Source organism: Sphaerodactylus townsendi, linkage group LG09, assembly GCF_021028975.2.
Source record: "Sphaerodactylus townsendi isolate TG3544 linkage group LG09, MPM_Stown_v2.3, whole genome shotgun sequence".
Taxonomy (NCBI): domain Eukaryota; kingdom Metazoa; phylum Chordata; class Lepidosauria; order Squamata; family Sphaerodactylidae; genus Sphaerodactylus; species Sphaerodactylus townsendi.
In genome coordinates this window covers 80,255,264-80,275,287 of record NC_059433.1, presented here as the reverse complement: position 1 = coordinate 80,275,287, position 20,024 = coordinate 80,255,264, and the positions used below count along the sequence as shown (strand labels likewise).

Genomic DNA, 20,024 nt, shown 5'->3' with positions numbered 1-20,024 from the left:
GACGGTAAACAGCTTAATTCCAACAAGGGGAATTTAATTTGGGTGCTGTGTGGTTTCCGGGCTGTATGGCCGTGTTCTAATTTAATTTAATTTGTTCATTCTTTGGAATTTAATTTGTTCATTCTTTGGAACAAACAGTATTTTAAAATGATTAACTTTGTTCATAGGTCACCATTAGTCTTACCTCTGCAGATAGGAACTGGAAAATCCCAGGATGCTGTGTTGACTGAGTTGGCTATACAAGTGAGCTGGGGGTGTCCATCCAGGATGTATCCTGTCACACAGCTGTATCGGATTTTATCACCAACATCAAACCTTGCACCATATAAGATGCCTTTGGGTGGAACTCCAGGATTTCCACAAGAACTGCTCTGTAATTCTGTAAAAAAAGGAACAAGCAATGTATTATGACAGCATGTGTCAATGTGTAACGTGTCCTCAAGTTGTAGCTGATTTATGGTGACACCGATCAAGGAGCCTTCACAGCAGAAATAAAATGACCTGCATACTTTTTTCGCACAGCAGAAATAAAATGCCCTGCAGACATTTTTAAAAGATCCATTTTTGGCATTTTGTGTTCCCACAGCACAGAGAACACAAGTGTTGCCAGCCAAAATGGTTCTTTTTTTCCCTTCATGCTGGCCAGTGGAGCTCTGGTCAATTTCCGAATTGACCCCACCCCCTCTTTTTTGTGTGCTGTTGCAGAGATTATCCTGCCTCTGTCATTTTGTGAAGGTATTCCACAGAGGTTTTGCCTTCTTGCAGCTCATCCATGCACAGTTTCCATGTTAAAACTGGATGAATAAAGTTTCTTTTGCCTAGTGATCCCCTGCACATGTCGTTTTTCCATTTTTGTTTTATTTTGAGGGGTATGTCTTCGAAGCTACAATGACACAAACATTTGCATATTGCAGCCTCTCTAATCGTGACATCTCATCTTTGCAGACATACCTTTCAAAACAAAAAAAAACAAAAGGAAAAACAACACGCAGGATTGCTAGGCAAAACAAATTTTATTCATCTACTTTTTATATGGAAAACATGTGCAAATGAGCTGCAAGCAGAAGAAATGTTCTTGGGGAACCTTCATGAAGAATCTGTTGCAGCACACAAAAAGGTGGATGCGAACAGAGGAAAAGAAAGAGGTTTGGGCAGGAGAAAATAAAACATTTTCTGCCTGCTTTTGTTTACTCAGCAATTTTTGAAAAACCCAGATAGAGAGAAATAAAATGTCCTGAAAACATTTTGGGACAGAGAACTGTGTGAACTTCTTCCCCAAAATGGTTTTCAAAACATCCTCAGGATGTTTTGTTCCAGATGTGTAGAAATCACCAATGTGAATGCAAAACAGAGGCAGTTTACCACTGTCTTTCTGTACAGATTCTTCCGTGGTGGTCTCTCTTCGAAGTACCGACCCCTACTTAGCTTCTCAGATTTGACGAGATCAGACTGTATACCATGTCTCCTTCCCTCCCACTATGACCATGGACATAGAGACAACATAGAGACAATCTCATCTGATTGTGTGAAACTTAACAGGCTTGATCCTGGTTAATACTTGAATGGTAGACCACCAAGGAGGTCCAAAGTTGCTGTGCAGAGGAAGCAAAGGCAAACTACCTCCATACGTCTCTCACCGACAACTTGACAGCATTTTCCGGTATTACCAATAAAACAAACGTGCTTATGGTTTGCAAAGCTCTACATAGTATTGTAGTGCTATACAAGTTCAAGAAAGCAAACAACCGGTATTCAAATAATACCAGATTATGAACCATTTTAAGCCAAACGTTAAGAAGGAATCCCAGAGCGAAAACAGGGCCATTAGTAGTAAAGATGGATAAAAAAATGATTAACCTTTTGAACTACTTCCACAATTTTTTCCTGCAGCCAGAAAAATAAGGGTCAGAAGAACAAGCAATTAATAGGTAATAAAAAACCTTGACGCTATCAGATGCTTTTTTTGAAAAAAAAAATTGAGTTACCTAGTTTGAGGCAGCCAACAAGCCAATTATGCTGCACATACACACACACCAACTTTATAACAATAGGTATTGTAACATTATTTACTCTGATTTCCTTGCTTTGGGGGCCATTCAGTGTAATTAAACATGAGGAAATCAACACTTTTTTCCCCATAAAATGCAACAATACACCTGCTGGGAAGTTAAGAACATAAGAACAAGCCAGCTGGATCAGACCAGAGTCCATCTAGTCCAGCTCTCTGCTACTCGCAGTGGCCCACCAGGGGACTTTGGGAGCTCACATGCAGGATGTGAAAGCAATGGCCTTCTGCGGCTGTTGCTCCCGAGCACCTGGTCTGTTAAGGCATTTGCAATCTCAGATCAAAGAGGATCAAGATTGGTAGCCATAAATCGACTTCTCCTCCATAAATCTGTCCAAGCCCCTTTTAAAGCTATCCAGGTTAGTGGCCATCACCACCTGTGGCAGCATATTCCAAACACCAATCACACGTTGTGTGAAGAAGTGTTTCCTTTTATTAGTCCTAATTCTTCCCTTCAGCATTTTCAATGTATGGCCTTTGGTTCTAGTACTGTGAGAAAGAGAGAAAAATTTCTCTCTGCCAACATTTTCTTCCCCATGCATAATTTTATAGACTTCAATCATATCCCCCCTCAGCCGCCTCCTCTCCAAACTAAAGAGTCCCAAATGCTGCAGCCTCTCCTCATAAGGAAGGTGCTCCAGTCCCTCAATCATCGTCGTTGCCCTTCTCTGCACTTTTTCTATCTCTTCAAGTTACCAGACACATACCCTCAGGTATGCACCATTAAACAAGTTCTTTTTATATATTTTAAACAACTAATTGGCCAAAGAAATAAGTCCATGGGAGGGACTGGGATTTGTGTTTCTTGAACTGCAGCTCCTTTCATCCCATTCTGCAAACCACTTTTGGCACTAGGGTCCTTTTGTGACAAGTGGGGGAACGATGACCCTCACAGGGACAGGCTGTCCCATTTCTTAGCCGTTGCTGTTCCCCACCTTGTTTTTTGCTCCTCCTTTCTTAACCACTGTTTGTCTCCCCACTCCTTCCGTTTTCACCTCTACCCCAGCCCTGTCCACACATTTTCGTACTTTTGTGCTGTTTCTTCTTTCTTCCAAGCTGCATTTGGGTAAGAGCTGCCTGGGCTCAGGGTCTACAGCCTCAGCTGTTCAGCAACCTGAGTGTACCAACTGTAACTCTATGAATTTTTGTAACAATCTCTGTCTCCAGTGACGTCGGCAGCCCCAGGAGAATTGGGAGTCGGGGACTGCTGATACCAGCGTTCATGTGATAGCACAATATTATGTCATAGCTACCTATATCAGCAGTGCAGTGCCCAGCATTCTCATTCTAACTTGCCATTAGCCTATAAAACTACAAATGAATTGGGGGAGGAAATGTCCCTCAGAAAGGGCTGTGTCTCCAGGTAGCCCAGGACCCCTCAAAAGGATGGAGGTTGAGCCTGCCTAGCCAGTCCAGAGCAGCCACATGGGATGAGGTCAGTGGGCCTCCCTCATTTCTTTCCAAGGTGAGGTCCAGGCAGGATTGTGTAAGAGTAGACCTGTTGGCTATGTCCCTCACTTAAGAACATAAGAAAATAAGAACTAGCCTGCTGGATCAGACCAGAGTCCATCTAGTCCAGCATTCTGCTACTCGCAGTGGCCCACCAGGTGCCTTTGGGAGCTCACATACAGGAGGTGAAAGCAATGGCCTTCTGCTGCTGCTGCTGCTCCAGAGCACCTGGTCTGCTAAGGCATTTGCAATCTGAGATCAAGGAGGATCAAGATTGGTAGCCATAGATTGACTTCTCCTCCATAAATCTGTCCAAGCCCTTTTTAAAGCTATCCAGGTTAGTGGCCATCACCACCTCCTGTGAAGCAGCATATTCCAAGCAATCCCACGTTGTGGTGAAGAAGTGTTTCCTTTTATTGAATCCTAATTCTTTAGCATTTTCAATGAATGCCCCCTGGTTCTAGTATTGTGAGAAAGAGAGAAAAATTTCTCTCTGTCAACATTTTCTACCCCATGCATAATTTTATAGACTTCAATCATATCCCCCCTCAGGCGTCTCCTCTCCAAACTAAAGAGTCCCAAGCGCTGCAGCCTCTCCTCATAAGGAAGTGCTCCAATCCTTCAATCATCCTCGTTGCCCTTCTCTGCCACTTTTTCTATCTCGCCGATATCCTTTTGAGAATGTGACGGTACTGAACACAGTACTCAGAATGCTGATCGCACCACGGCTTTATATAAGGGCATGACAATCCTTGCAGTTTTATTATCAACTCCGTTCCTAATTATCCCCAGCATAGAGTTTGCCTTTTTCACAGCTGCCATGCATTGAGTTGACGTTCCCATAGAACTATCAACTAAGGCAGCCCAAATCCTTTCCACCAGTCTGTGACTGATAGCACTGACCCTGTGGCGTGTTAATGTGAAGTTTGGATTTTTTTTACTTCTGTGCATCACTTTACATTTAGCGCTACATTGAACTGCATTTGCCATTTCTGAGGCCACTCACCCCTGAACTATCAAGGTCCACTTGGAGCTCTTTGCAATCCTTTATTGGTTCTTACCACCCTACATAATTGGTATCATCTGCAAACTTAGCCACCACACTACCCACCCCTACTTCCAGGTCATTTATGAATAAGTTAGAGCACTGGTCCCAAAACGGATCCTTGGGGACACCACTCCTACATCTCTCCATTGTGAGAACTTCCCATTTATACCCACCCTTTGTTTCCTGTTCCTCAACCAGTTTTAATCCATGGGAGGACTTCCCTCTTATTCCTTCATTGCTGAGTTTTCTCAACAGTCTCTGGTGAGGAACTTTGTCAAAAACGCTTTTGGAAATCCAAGTAGACAATGTCCACTGGTTCCCCCTTATCCACATGTCTGTTTACACCCTCAAAGAACTCTGTAATAAAGTTTGTAAAGACAGGATTTGCCTCTACAAAAGCCATGCTGACTCTTCCCAGCAGGTCTTGCTTTTCTACTACATGTTTAATAATTTTATCTTTAATGATAGATTCTACTAATTTTACCAGGAACAGATGTCAAAACTGACTGGCCTGTAATTTCCTAAGGTCCTAGACCCTTTCTTAAAGATTGGTGTGACATTGGCCATCTTCAGTCTTCAGGGGATGGAGCCTGATTTCAGGGATAAAGTTGCATATTAATGTGAGAAGATCAGCAATTTCATGCTTGAGCTCTTTAAGAACTCTTGGGTGAACGCAATCTGGGCCAGGGGATTTGGTAGCATTTAGTTTATCAATGGCAGCCAGAACTTCTTCGCTTATTGTCTATCACTATCTTAGATTGGTTCCTCGGATTCACCTCTAAGAAGCTTGGTTCCAGGTGCAGGAATTTTCCTCACCTCCTCTTGGGTGAAGACAGATGCAAAGAATTCATTCAGCTTCTCTGCAATCTCCTGTCATCTTTGCTTTTACCTTTTGTTCCTTCATCATCTAACGGGCCTACAGCTTCTAGGTGGCTTCCTGCTTTTGATGTGCTTGAAGAACTGTTTGTTGCTAGTTTTGATGTTCGCAGCCATGCGTTCCTCATAATCTCCTTTTGCCTCCGCTTACAGCAACTTCTAAGCTTCTGCTTTGCCACCATTTTGTGTTCTCTCTGGTATTCTTCATCGAAGTTAAGTTGGACTTCCATTTTTCTAAAGGACATCTTTTTTTCCTAATAATTTCCTCAACGTCCTTGTTAGCGCTGGTGGCTTTCTTTTTTGGACTGGTAATGCCTTTCCCACAACCCTCACGGGACACATTCCAGCTGAGCTTTTTTAAGACTGTGTTTTTTAAATAACCTCCAAGCACCTTGGACATTTTTTGACTCTCTTGATTTTTTCCTTTCAGGCTTCCTCGCTATCTCCCTCATCTTTGAGAATTTCCCTTTCTGGTGAATGTTAACTACATTATGTAGTTGTCACTTGTTCATGCATGCAGAGATACTGAATCTGGCTTAACATTGTAGGTGAAGCTGTTTCCCTATCGGCTCAACAACGCCACTGACTTCCCGCACCAGGTCCTGGGTCCCACATAGAATTAGATCTGGGATCACATCTCCCTGGTTGGTTCTACAACCATCTGCTCCTAGAAAGCCACAGTCATTTTAGCATATCCAGGAATGTTCTCTCCTTACTATGACCCTGAACATGCATTTTCCAGTTTATGTGGGGATAGTTAAAATCACCCATTGACCACGACATTTTTTGCTTTTGTTGGCCCCTCTAATTTCTTTTTCCATCTCAGAATCCTCTTGTTGCACTTTGGTCAGGGGGACGATAATATATTCCCTACTGTTAAACTATGCTTCACCCTGAGGTATTGACATCCCTGCAGTGCTTCTGTAGAAGAATCAGCTCCCCTGCATTGTCTATTTTATGTGACACTATGCTTCTCTTTGATGTAGAGGGCCACCCACCCCAATAGCCCTGTCCTATCCTTCCTCAGAGACCTGTAACCTGGGATAACAGCATCCCACTGGTTCTCCTCATTCCACCATGTCTCTGTGATGCCACCTATATCAATGTCCCTCCTTCAAAACTCTGTGCTCCAGCTCCCCATTTTAGGTCGAATGCTTCTACTATTAGCATAGAACAGCCTTGTAGACTCTGTCTCTGTATCCCTAACCTGGGATTTAATGAACTTGCCCCTCTAGCACTTTTGTAGGAGCACTATCACTTATCACATTGCTATGCTCCCTAAGCTTTGTATGTCAAGTTGATTTAGAAAAAACCTCCCTCTCTGTCTGCATCCCATGGACTCTGTATTCCGAACCGAAGTCACCCTCAGCTCACCAACCATTTTCCCCAAGGATCAGTTTAAAAGCTTCAATTTCTGCCCCTTTTAGCGTTGGCGCCAGCAGCCTGGTTCCCTCTTTGGTTAAAGATGAAGCCCGTCCTTTTTTGTACAGGCCTGCCTTATCCCCAAAGGTTCCCAGTTCCTGACAAAGCTGAAACCCTCTGCCTTACACCACCTTCTCATCCATTGAGTCCCTGTATCTCCGGCTTTGCCCTGGCTTCGCCCTCTTGGCGTGGAACAGGTAGCATTTCGGAGAATGCCACCTTGGGGGTCTGGATTTTAACCTTTTTGCTAGCAGCCTAAATTTAGCTTCCAGGAGCTCGCGGCTACGTTTGCCAGTGTCATTGGTACCAATGTGGACCACGACTTGTGACTGCACACGAGCGCTGTCTAACAGGCTATCTAGGCGGCGTGACATCCGCCCAACCGCTACCAGGCAGGCAAGTCACCATGCGGTCATCACGCCTGTCACAAACCCAACTCTCTATATTTCTAATGATCGAATCACCCACTACAAGGAGCCCCCGACCTCCCCGAGGGGTATCCTCAGTGCGAGTCTTCAGCAAGTCTGTCTTTCCTATGCATCTAGTTTATGTTATTATCTAAACTGGACTCAGAAAAGGGGAAAGTAACTTTAAAAAGGTTCCAGAAACAAAAAACATGAGACCTTGTAGCCTTGTATATCAGGATGGATTTGGGTAGTCCCTGCATCTCTGGTGACATGATAATGTCACTTCTGGTGCACAGTGGAAGTGATGTCACTGGCAATGCAATATTAGCCTTCCTTTTGCTGCTAGTAAGTGCCTAAACAGCCAGCTGATTGGCTCTGAGGGGGGGCAGTGAAGCGGATCTTCCGGCCTTGGTGGGAGCCTAGCAACCCTGCTACTATATTATTGGCAGAAGGGAATTTCTGTGGTACAGGTTCTGATTTGTTGTGTTTAACTGTCTTAAGGAAGTGTTAGTCTGTGGATTTGCCCTAAGAGGTTTCGTGACCTTACATTTTTCCAAGACAAAGTTTTCTGTCCAATATGTTTCTATTTCTGAATGTATCCAAGTTGTTTTAAGCCTCTCCTCATCCAGTTAGCCTTTATTAGCGGCCCCAGAAATATTTCAGGAACAAAGTTTGTATTGAAGGATGCGAAATGCTTCTAAAGAAATGTTGGGGAGGAGGTAATACAGGATGGCAGTTTTTGATCTGCCTGCAGGCTTCTTGGGGACATCTGGTGGTTGCCGTTTGAAACCAGATGTTGGACTAAATTTATCTTCGGGCTGATTTGGCAGGCGTGTTATGTTCCACCACCCCCCTATTGAAAATGATTAAGGTTTTCTTGATCAATCAAGTTGTCCACGAGTTCAGCACTTGAAAAAAAAAGATATGCAAAAAGCATAAAATATATTCTCTGGTGTAAAAAAAAAACCATACATTTTTATTCATTCATTTATTTCATTGGATTTATAGGCCATCCATCCCCTTATAGGGAAGGTCATGGGCGCTAAAACTTTGAAACTCCCTCCCCAGGGAGATTTGTCTGCCTTCCTCTATTGTCTGCCTTATCCCAGGGTCTGAAGACCCTTTTTCATCCTGTTTGGTATACTCCAAAAACTGCTTTTGGCCTCCTCCCTGTTTTTCAGTGTTATCAGTTCATCTGCTGCCTTCATAGAGTTATTGTGACAAAACGTAATTGGAAAACGTATATGCTTTCCTAAGTTCTATGGAGATTGGGGACAAAAGAAGGCTGATAAGTAAAATGATGCCAATGTCCCCCCCCCCCAAAAAAAACCCCGACCATTTTTAAAGCATAGCAAGAGATCTAGTGGTAAAGAGCAATCAAATATGGAAGGAAGTGATACATTTACATGATTATCCAAAGAATATGGTCGGGGGGGGGGGGAGAATCGTGATAAGACTCAGGGCCTGAAATCCAAAGAGATTCTTCTGGCATGGCTCAGGCTTACTAGGTATCCTGGGTATGCAAGTATAACCTTGTCAGTGTTTTGCATCTCTTTGACTCTAGGGCCGTGGTGGCGAACCTTTGACACTCCAGATGTTAAGGACTACAATTCCCATCAGCCCCTGCCAGCATGGCCAATTGTAGGGGCTGATGGGAATTGTAGTCCATAACGTCTGGAGTGCCAAAGGTTCACCACCACTGCTCTAGGGGTACCAAAGGCCAGCCTTTACCAGCTCTCTATATTATGCTTCTAAAATTATTTTTTCCCCTTTAAGCAGTAGAATCTTCTGTCCTCTCAGGAATCTCTGAAAATGGATTGTGTGTAGAAAAGTAATTATGAAACTTCTAACCGGGCTGAATAATTGTACAATCTAGCATGTTCTGATTTTTAAAAACAATGAATTATGTTAACATATGTTTTGTAAGGGAAAACAAGGTTTTTTAAAACCATCTTCTAATAAGGAATACCTCGCTTTGCTTTTTCTAGTATTCTCATTAGTTAGTGTAAAGGCACTGGAAAAATAGAAGTACTCATTTCTAAATGATATACAGTTAAAATGTAGTTGGTTGAGGCTTAATAAACATGCAATTAATTGGACTTGTGTACTGAGGTTCTTATCATTTGGTTCTGATTCTTTGCCTTTTCCTTAGCAGATTATTCCTGTCTAGAGGCATGCCTGATTATCCAACATCATAAGGTCTACTCTTAAGCACAGCCCCAAAATGTGGATCAATCGATCTGCAAAATTAGTCCATGTACAGATAAAAGGTATTTTTCTGCAGACATTGAGGACCCCCAAGTTTGCAGACTCCCCCCCCCCAATAAAAAGATGTGGGGTGTTAAAACTGCCTTCCATCATAAGAAGAATGCTGACAAGGCTTAATAGATTGGCAGGCAGGTTTATGATTTCCTGCTGATGCTTCATAGACTAGCGCAGGGGTAGGGAACCTGCGGCTCTCCAGATGTTCAGGAACTACAACTCCCATCAGCCCCTACCAGCATGGCCAATTGGCCATGCTGACAGAGGGTGTAGTTCCTGAGCCTGAAGAAGCTGGGTTCCCTGGACTAGCGGGAGCAAAATGGAGAAGGGAGAAACCAGAGTGGCATAGGACTCTAGGAATTTCCCAAATTTGGATGGTAAAAACCATAAAGATTTAGAGAACTGCTTTTATTGAATGTTAGTGCAGGTATTTTAGGTATTTGATGATACATATTCCCACTTCCCTGTCCTACGTCAGCCCTCCCAGAGCCCATGTTATTTTGTTCCTGAGGTTCAGTGGAAATCCAGCAATAGCACAGGGGGCAAAGTGGAGAGTTCTCCCGCCTGCTATTCCTTCTTCCAAATACTTGCACCCCAAATTCTTTGCAACTGTGTGGCTAGATATACATCACTGAAGTTTTAATCAGGAAGTTGTCCAAATGTTTGTAGGAGTGTAATGGTTTTACTGTGCTAAGCTTAAACAGGGCATATCTCTGTCTGTGTTTCAAGAACAAACTTTCCCCTGAGAAATGCATCCTTTATCAGAAATTTTTCAAGTTTCCAAACAAGACAGAAGAGAACAAGCTCTTAACAGCATCTATTTACGTAGTATGTTTCCTGTACCGTCATGTTACACAGACAAAGTGTTTGGCTACAATGTGATTCATGACTCCTGAGATAACCATTCTGGGAAGAAGTAGCAGTTAAGGGGCAAAACTGTACTGGAGCAGCTACAAATGCCAGTTAGGAAGAAATGACATGATAAATATGGCAGAAGCAAGTGCTTAATTTTGCACCAGAAATGTTTATCTGGGAATACTTAGCATAACACTATCAATTATGCCCTAAATATGATTCGTCATCTAATTCAAAGAAATAAGTAACCATCTTCTTCCCCATACAATTCAATTTCCTTCAAGTTATCTCATAGCTTTCAGTAGTAGTAGTAGTAGTAGTAGTAGTAGTAGTAGTAGTAGTAGCAGTAGTAGTAGTAGTAGTAGTAGTAGTAGTAGAAGAAGAAGAAGAAGAAGAAGAAGAAGAAGAAGAAGAAGAAGAAGAAGAAGAAGAAGAAGAAGAAGAAGGAGGAGGAGGAGGAGGAGGAGGAGGAGGAGGACGAGGAGGACGAGGAGGAAGAGGAGGAGGAGGAGGAGAAGGAAGGAAGGAAGGAAGGAAGGAAGGAAGGAAGGAAGGAAGGAAGGAAGGAAGGAAGGAAGGAAGGAAGGAAGGAAGGAAGGAAGGAAGGAAGGAAGGAAGGAAGGAAGGAAGGAAGGAAGGAAATTATTTCCTTGGAAAATTGTGTCATGCACATGTTTTCATGTCCTTACTTTATCCATTATATTACTTGCTACATTTGTACAATTCCATAGATCAGACAGGTGGAAACTCCAGGATGATAATTGCAATTTCTCTTCTGTTACATTTGAAAGATTTCCCATTATTTGAGGTTCAATGAGTCCAAAACCTTTTGTTTAAAACAGGGCTGTCAACTAATTAAAAGTATTTTAGTTAATTAGTCAACTGGCCTTTAACTGATTACTCAATCAATCAAGTACATTTTAAATAAGTGTACATGTTATCAAAGCATCAATACAGAGGCTTTTGGAGGGCGGCACTGCAGGAAGCAGAAGATGGCTTGTGATTTTCAGAAAGCTCAGCTTCCATTCCCAACTGAGATGTCATGTTGTGCAACTGCCAAAACACCATTCGCCAGTATGGTGAACCTTGCTATTCACTTCCATGCCCTTTCTTCCTCCTTCACCTCCTTCCTTATGTGTACCAGTGGAGACGGAAGGGAATAAGAGCATTGTATAACAGTAATAATAACAACAATTTCCCATTTATGAGCTTTCAGTTAACATTCCTCCTAAATTCCATGGCTTTGTGAATTGGTAACTTGAAGTCTGAATATGGCCACTGGTAACCAAAAAGCCTTTTATTTGTAGACCCAATTATTGAAATTGATCCTAAATTACTAAAATTAGCCCCAAACTAGGTATCAACTAAAAGTATAATGGATTAATCTCCCAGTTGAGCTAAATATAGTTCATGGACCAACTTTTCAACAGGGAAGAGTAGAACAAAATAATAGACATTAAATCTGCATTTTCAGGGATTGTATCCAGATAGCAAAAGTGGAGATTGTAATTACTTGGTAATAAAATATTGTTTATTGCATAGCCGTGGAGGATAAAATGTAAAGCCAAAAATTGTTGTTATGGACAATACTACATGTGACAGGCTTTTATTAGGAATTAGCCAGCTGGACTCTATCCCTATGATTTAATATCAGCAATGCTTAATTAGTTGAGTCAGGGCACAAATCAAGGAGCTGGTTCTTGTCATTAATTACCCGGGAAACTCAGATCTCAACAACCACATTTCTTCAGTATACTTCCACTGCCAACTATTATTGGCTATCACACACAAAGTCTTTCATGGTCCTTATCCTTCTTATCTGCAGGACTGCCTTTCACTCATTCCCACCTCTATCATCCCAGCAGGACCTTCTAACTTTTTCAGAGAATGATGAAGGTATAGATCTTGTAACAGACAGCTGCAGATGGACTGCTATGTTTCCTTAGGCTATTTTAGATTTGGTAGGTTGGATCCTGACTGCTGCCAGTGTCCCAGGATCATATCACCTTCCATTTCCACTGGGAGCCATTTCTGACTCTGGGAAAGTTTATTCCCGGAGTTGATAAACACATGTTTGGCAGCTACAGTGGAGGAGGGGAAAGTATTCCATTTGTAAGCTATCTTGCTGACCTAGATGGCCCAGGCTAGCCTGATCTTACCAGATCTCAGAAACTAATCAGTCCTGGTTATTATTTCGATGGGAAACCAACCACCCAAAAAGTCCAAGATCACTATGCAGAAGAAGACAGTAGCAAACCAGGGGGCATTCATTGAAAATGCTGGGGGGAAGAATTAGGACTAATAAAAGGAAACACTTCTTCACGCAACGTGTGATTGGTGTTTGGAATATGCTGCCACAGGAGGTGGTGATGGCCACTAACCTGGATAGCTTTAAAGGGGGCTTGGACAGATTTATGGAGGAGAAGTCGATTTATGGCTACCAATCTTGATCCTCTTTGATCTGAGATTGCAAATGCCTTAACAGACCAGGTGCTCGGGAGCAACAGCCACAGAAGGCCATTGCTTTCACATCCTGCATGTGAGCTCCCAAAGGCACCTGCTGGGCCACTGCGAGTAGCAGAGAGCTGGACTAGATGGACTCTGGTCTGATCCAGCTGGCTTGTTCTTATATTCTTATGTTCTTATGTTCAAACCACCTGTTAGCCTCTTGCCTGGAAAATCTTACAGGGGAGTCATAACTTGGCTATGACTTGAGGGCACTTCACACACATACACACACATGCCACCGTGAGTATTCAGAGAAAAGTGGGGTACAATTATTTTAATAAAATAACTAAAATAATAAGCGGTACTTAGCTAGTGCAGGGTTGGTGCAGGTCCCTTGACATGTATAAGAAGAGCTGGTTTTTATACCTGTTTTTCTTTATCCTTAAGGAGTCTAAAAGTGGCTTACAATCACCTTCCCTTCGCCTCCCCACAACAAACACCTGGTGGGGTAGGTGGAGCTGAGAGAATTCTTAGAGAACTGAGGATCAGTTCAGGGATCCAGATAAACAGAACTACACTGCCTACCAGCATGGCCAATTGGCCATGCTGACAGAGGCTGATGGGAATTGTAGTTCCTGAACATCTGGAGAGCCGCAGGTTCCCTACCCCTGGACTAGTCCAAGGATACTTAGCAAGCTTCAAGTATAGGAGTAGGGAAACAAACCCAGTCCACCAGATTAGAGTCCACTGCACATGTGAAGCAGGGAAGCAAACCTGGTTCTCCATCTTTATTTATTTTATTTTATTTATTACTTAGATTTCTATACCACCTCATCCCCAAGGGGCTCCGGGCAGTGTACAACATAAAATTCATACAATGCTGAATAGAGGAGCAAATCATACAAAAACACAATAACGAATTACATAAGCTCCATCCAGTTAATAATCAATAAAACTTACTAAAACTCCATGTAAAACAGCGGTTAATACAATAAAATAAAGGCATCCAGAAAACCCATATTAGAGTGCACAACTCTTAACCCATATTAGAGTGCACACCCCTCTGGCTCTTAACCACTACACCACACACGCATTGATCTGCAACAACTATTCAGCAAAGAAATATACCTAGTGACACACCATGAGTGCAAAAAGCTTTATCCAATCAAGTACACTCTGTGTTTGGTCTTAAAAATATTAATTCCAACAACTAATTAGAATGAAGATGAGACAAGCTTGTACTTTTTCACCAATTACTTTTCATCTGAGATACAGCACTGAGCCCCGAGCACAAATAATTAGACTCAATCTATTAATTAAAGGTGTTTGTACAGAGACTTTGAACGTACTGTAAATTCTAATTGCATCTAGCAGATGTAGTAATTTATCTTCCCAAACCTCATCAATCCATCCTTTTACTTCATTAGACACTGTGCACGGTAAAAAGCACAACCAGTTCTGAAAGCGTGTTTTCTTCCTTCTAGCCCATAAATTATGTTTTAAGAAGTGTAGGTATTGAAGGTTCCAAAAAAGCTGCCCTTTTGGAAAGTCCGCATGTCTGTCTATTCTTGTTCAAGACAGCCAAGAGCAGAAAGCACCTCTGAAGCCTCCTCTACATTCAGCAAGTGGATTGTACAGGGGCATTTCAAGCTGCTGTGAGAGGGAGGCCCCAACAATGATAGTCCAGGCTAGCCTGATCTTGTGAGATCTCTGAAGCTATGCAGGGATGAGTCCGATGATCCTGGCAAGTATTTGTATGGGAAACCTCCAAGGAATACCAGGGCCATGACACAGAAGTTAATAGCAAACCACCTCTGAATGTCTCTTTCCTTGAAAACCCCACTAGGGGCCGCCATAAGCCAGCTGTAGTTTAATGGCAAAAAAGGAGGGGGGAGCTGAAAAAGTTATCGGTGGGAGGAAGTTTTGTGCTTGAGGAAACAGTATGCTGGATCTATCTCATATTAACAACAATGAGACATCAACTCATGGTGACCCCAGGACTATGAAGGTTTTAAGGTAAGAGGGGAGCAGAATTGGATTGCAACAAGAGAGTCTAAATCCCCTCTAGAGATGTCCAACTAGTTTTGCAGTTAAACCTTGACCAGTGTGAGGAAAGCATATGCTTTCTGCACATTTGTTTTAACTGGGGTTCCTGGTGACAAAGACCATTTTCATCCCACCTCTTTTTTCTTTCTTTTTTTGGACAGATTTCTTGATGGGGTTTTTTTCTTGTGTTTTGTGGCATTTTAGCAACCTTTTTGATGTTGTATGCATTGATTGGGTTGGAGATTTGGATGGCCCCCTGAACCAAACTGAACCAAACTTGGGGAACATCATCAGGACAGTATTCAGAAGATACCCTGAAATTTTCATGCCTATACCTTTAAATATGTGCCCCCTGCAGGCCAAAACGTGAAAAAACAGCAAAAAAATAAAAACGCATCCAAGAATCTCGGATGTCCCTGCAAATTCGGGTGTATCCGAGCCTGGCAGGCTCGGAACTGGGGGGATCTGAGCCCATACACCCAAGCTGGACCTGAATCCGAACTGGGGCTGAATTTTTCCCCATTTACCAACCCTAGCAATCAACGCAAAAATATGTCAGTTTCAACAGCAATGTTTTTGCTGAGTTTTGTTTATACCATCAGCAGAAAAGATGACCGAAGGTCCCCCCCCCCCATCACTGCCCATAATGTAAAATTTCAATTTTCAGAGCAAACCAGAACTGTCTGAAAATGAGGTAATATCCTTACTGGGGCATTTTTAAAACCATCATGCACAGAAGCAGTGTGGCCAAAATGTAGGGGAGGGGAAAATGCTGCAAGAATATAAAAATAATTGACCCGGTTCTCAAGAGGTTCAGAAGTGAAATTCTCTGCATAATGACCCTGATGTTCTTTGGTGGCCTCCCATCTGACCAGGGCCCCCCTTTTTTTAAAAAAAATTATCCCATGATGCTGCACTCCCACCCCATATACATACACAACCCTCCCACCAGTTGACAGGAAGTACCTAGTAACCTTCGGAGCAGAACTTGAATTCTTCCATCCCTTTCTCAGTCTGGCTGAGAAGGTGTCCTTCCAGATAGCTAAAATTGACTTTAGGCTTTCTAAGCATTGTAATTTATAGAACAATGGCCTGCTCTGTCTGCAGCCCAGAACTCTAATCCTTATCATGGAAATGTCATACAGTTGCTTGGGCAACACACTGCTGCCTGACCAGCCCCATGCCACAATTTCCAAGCTGCACTTTTAGAGCATGTATGGGTCAAAACCTCACAAGCCAACACAGAGCTTTTTGTTTAAAGCAATCTTATTTGATTGCTCCTGGAGGAACCATACAATTATTGGCCCATATATCGTTTAAGTGGAAAGAGTGACACTATAACTCACACATTCCTGAGCATAAAAACTAAGCTGTACATTTCACTTTGTCAACACTTCCACAGAAACAAACCTTTTGCAGCTTGATGCACATCCTTTGTTACATCGTTATGAGTTTTAAATAGCCCAGAAATGCATATGACTCAAGAGGTGCCAATATCAATGAACAAAATCACTTGCAATTCAGAGGAGCAGCATCAAAAATCAAACAAAACAAAAGAAGAAGTTTAAGAAGTGGACGATCAGTGACAAAAGTTGTATTATCGCAGCACAGAATGGAGAAGGTACTGTTGTGGCAAAAAGGAAGCAAAAACTCCACTGTACACGGAAGATCCCTTGTACATGTTGTGTTTAGATGAACTGACAACTGGCCATGATAGCAAAACGAAGTTGCGCTTACCTGCAACTCTTGTTCATTGAGTGCCTTCTGTGTAGGCACTCATGGTGACTTTGCAGGCACAACCCAGCCACAAAGCTGCGATCAGGATGGCTTCTAGAGCTTTTGAGCACTTGGCACACTCCCCCTTCCCCTCCAGAGCTGAGAGCAGGCTGGTTTTTCCACCCAATAGAACAATGACAAGATGTCAAGAAAACTGCATTGTGACACGGGTAGTCATGCCACTTACTTCCATCTGGATGGTGAGTCCCTGGGGGACTGGCTCCCTGCATCCCCTCAGCCTTTGTTGGGAGTGTCTCCCCTGTTTCTGGGGAATGGATGGGGATCAGAATTGGGACTGTTGATAATGAAATGGCTTAGCAATGAAACTGACTGGAATAACAAGGGAAGTACCTTTGTTTAAATTCCCGAGGTAATACACAACGGCTTCACTGCAAGACACCTTAATTCTGTTGAGCATGGTATCAGTTTCCTCACTGACAGATGTTTTCCCTTTAAAGGGCAAGTCTTGAACTCTGGCCCTAGTGTGAAGGGGTAATGAGGAAGCCCTCAGCCAGCCATGTCTCTTCAGAACTACACCAGAGGACATGGCTCTGCTAGCACTGTCGGCCATATGTCAAGCAGCATTCAGTTGCTGTTTACCCAGCCTACAACCCTCAGCAAACAACATTTTTGCTGAGATTCCGTTTGTCTTCTGGAATGGAATCAATTAGTTATGCCACATGGTTTCAAAGAAACATCTGATATCTGTCCATGACAGCAGTGAAGTTGGATACACAAAGGCCTAACACACCAGAGGAATACACATTTCTTTCTACAGTGTCTAGTTTCCTCCTTTCCTTATCCACTGAGGAGGAATGGGAACCAGACGTATGACAAAAGGGAAGGACTTCAGTGACCATGGAATTGGGGGTGGGATGGTAGAATAAGAATTCCAACCCATGTGGATCTACTTTATATACATCTCAACTTTTTTAGTGGGTTGTTGACTAGAGGAATGGCTAAGCCAAACCTTCTTGGCTATCTCTGAAATACCCTCTAATTAAAAGGAGGGCAATTAGCCCTATGTCAGCGGTACTCATGACAAGATTCAAAGACCTCAGATCCAATGGAATATAAGGAATGTCCAGGGCCTTTGCCATTTGGAAAAATTGCTCTGAATGGAGCTTAAGCTCCTTGCCAGAGAGACTGGAGCAAGATCACCAACATCACCTTTCAGAGAAGGCATGGCAGTGTCATCAACCTGAGCATCGAAATCAGAGGGATGATTGTTAATTGGATCCTGATGGAGACACAGTGAATTGAAAATATCCTCCCATCTCAAAGTCAGTGACGGTTTGACAGACAACTTAGTAGAAAGATGAGAAGGGATATTACAAGGAGGAGGCATACCCCAATGGGAGCATACAACCCCGAAGAGAATGCATAGGTTCACTGGCAAGGATGAGAATGGAAACCCTACTGCCAATAGGGGGCATGATGCATCTATGTCAAGTGCTTGATGCGATCTGAAGGAGGCAGGGGAAACTCAAAAACATACATCCTCCAACAGAGAGGAGTGTTGACTGAAATTAATGAAGACATCCTCAGATTACAGAGGAACTCTTGATTGGTAGGGACAGCAGAATCCATGAGAGGAGACAATGATGTATAACAGGAAGGGAGCAAGAGTTTTGATATGGAGTGAATCTGGATGCCTCAGCAACAAGCTGCACATTGAGGAGACAACAGCCTGGGATGAGAGGTATTTTTACATGTTTTTGGCCTTCTTAACTGGAGACTCCAAAATAGTCTGTTTGGCCACCAAAGCCGTCAGGAGTCAATACAGATGGAATCCTAAAAACTGAACCGACCAAAGGTGTATGAACCCTGCTGGAAGATTTTGCCATGGCCGTATCCACCAATGTAAGAGACTTTTCTCACAATACAGTCAAGTCTTGAAGCCTGTTCACATCTGGCCTTTGGTGTAAAAAGGCAACAGGATGGGCAGGTATTGGAGGCATGAGTCTCTCCGAGACAGAAAAGACATTCCTTGCGCTGATTGTTTTGAGCCATCTTCATTCCACATTTGGAACATTTATTGAACAATACTATTTCAAAAAGAAGACTTCTGAGGTAAAAGTTGAAGTGCTCAGCTGAAGCCTGACCTCTCTCCACAGTGCCAAAAAGAGAACCGAGTTCTCTCCCTGCCTCCTTTATGCGACCATTTGGACAGAAAACCAGCCCACTCTTGGCTACAGAGGGTAGCGGGGAGTGCACTCTAATTGCTTTGAAGCATCTGGAAGCCTTCTAACCACTCTCCACAGCCAGCCTGGGCCTGCACATGCAGGACTGCTCTGAAGACACAACAATGAACAATAGGTATTTATATAGATTTTAGAGGATTTAAAGCCTTCCCATGTATTGTCTAGGTCAGAGATACTCAGTGACTCAGAAGCCACATGTGGTTTCTTTGACATGCCACACAGGGGTCTTATGAACATAGTTCCCCAATGTGGCACTCTTCCCAAGTTTCAGGAGAGTAGGCAAGATTGTTGCCCAGTGGTGCTTGTGGTTGGCAAGCAGATGGTTACCCTTCTGAAACAGCCACCTCTGAGTGACTGAGGAAATAGCATGCTTCCCTGAAGTACAGGCTTATGGCAGGGATGAAATAGATGTGGCTATTTAGGATTGCCAGCTCCAGATTGGGAAATTCTTGGAGATTCGGGGGGTGGAATCTAGGGAGTCCCGGGGAGAGGATGGACTTCAAGGGGGTATAATGCTATAGCACAGGGGTCTGCAACCTGCGGCTCTCCAGATGTTCGTGGACTACAAATCCCATCAGCCCCTGCCAGCATGAACATCTGGTGAGCCACAGGTTGCAGACCCCTGTGCTATAGAGTCCACTTTCCAAAGCAGCCATTTTCTCCTCAGGAACTGATCCCTGTCGCCTGGAGATCAGTTATGTGGGCAACCCTATTTATGGTGATTGTAATTGTATAAGTGGCTCTGTGTACAGTGAAGACTGAGCACCACTGGTTCAGGCGATATTTACAACAGCCGTCTATATGTAAAAAAGACCATATTTGCATTCTGACATCACAGATATACAGCACAGCCAGAGAGATGACTTGCTAGTCTCTGGGACTGTACAGAAATATTGCTTTCAACCACATTTCATACATACAAATCTTAACGGGTTTAGAGAATTAGCATATTCATTGTTTAGTTTTGACCAAAGCAAGATCTTCCCTCTGAACTTTTCAAATGAAAAGTCACAGACATACAAATCTTACATGATGCAGGAGGGCAAATCCCTCGTATAAAATTTCCCGCATATTTTGCATTTCTTATTCCTTTCTCGTTCCGCATGAAGAACTCTTGTTAATGTCAATGGGAATTTTGAGGGAAAACTTTAGAGTAAAATATCCTT

At 42.9% G+C, this 20,024-nt stretch overlaps 1 protein-coding gene across 1 annotated transcript in view; it reads right to left on the bottom strand.

The window, feature by feature from the left end:
- CSMD3 (CUB and Sushi multiple domains 3) overlaps nt 1-20,024 on the bottom strand; it is a 751,931-nt gene that overhangs the window by 497,087 nt on the left and 234,820 nt on the right. Inside the window, exon 4 of the mRNA XM_048507427.1 lies at nt 185-379. Within this exon, the coding sequence (XP_048363384.1) occupies nt 185-379 (195 nt within the window). The remainder of the gene's footprint in view (nt 1-184; nt 380-20,024) is intronic.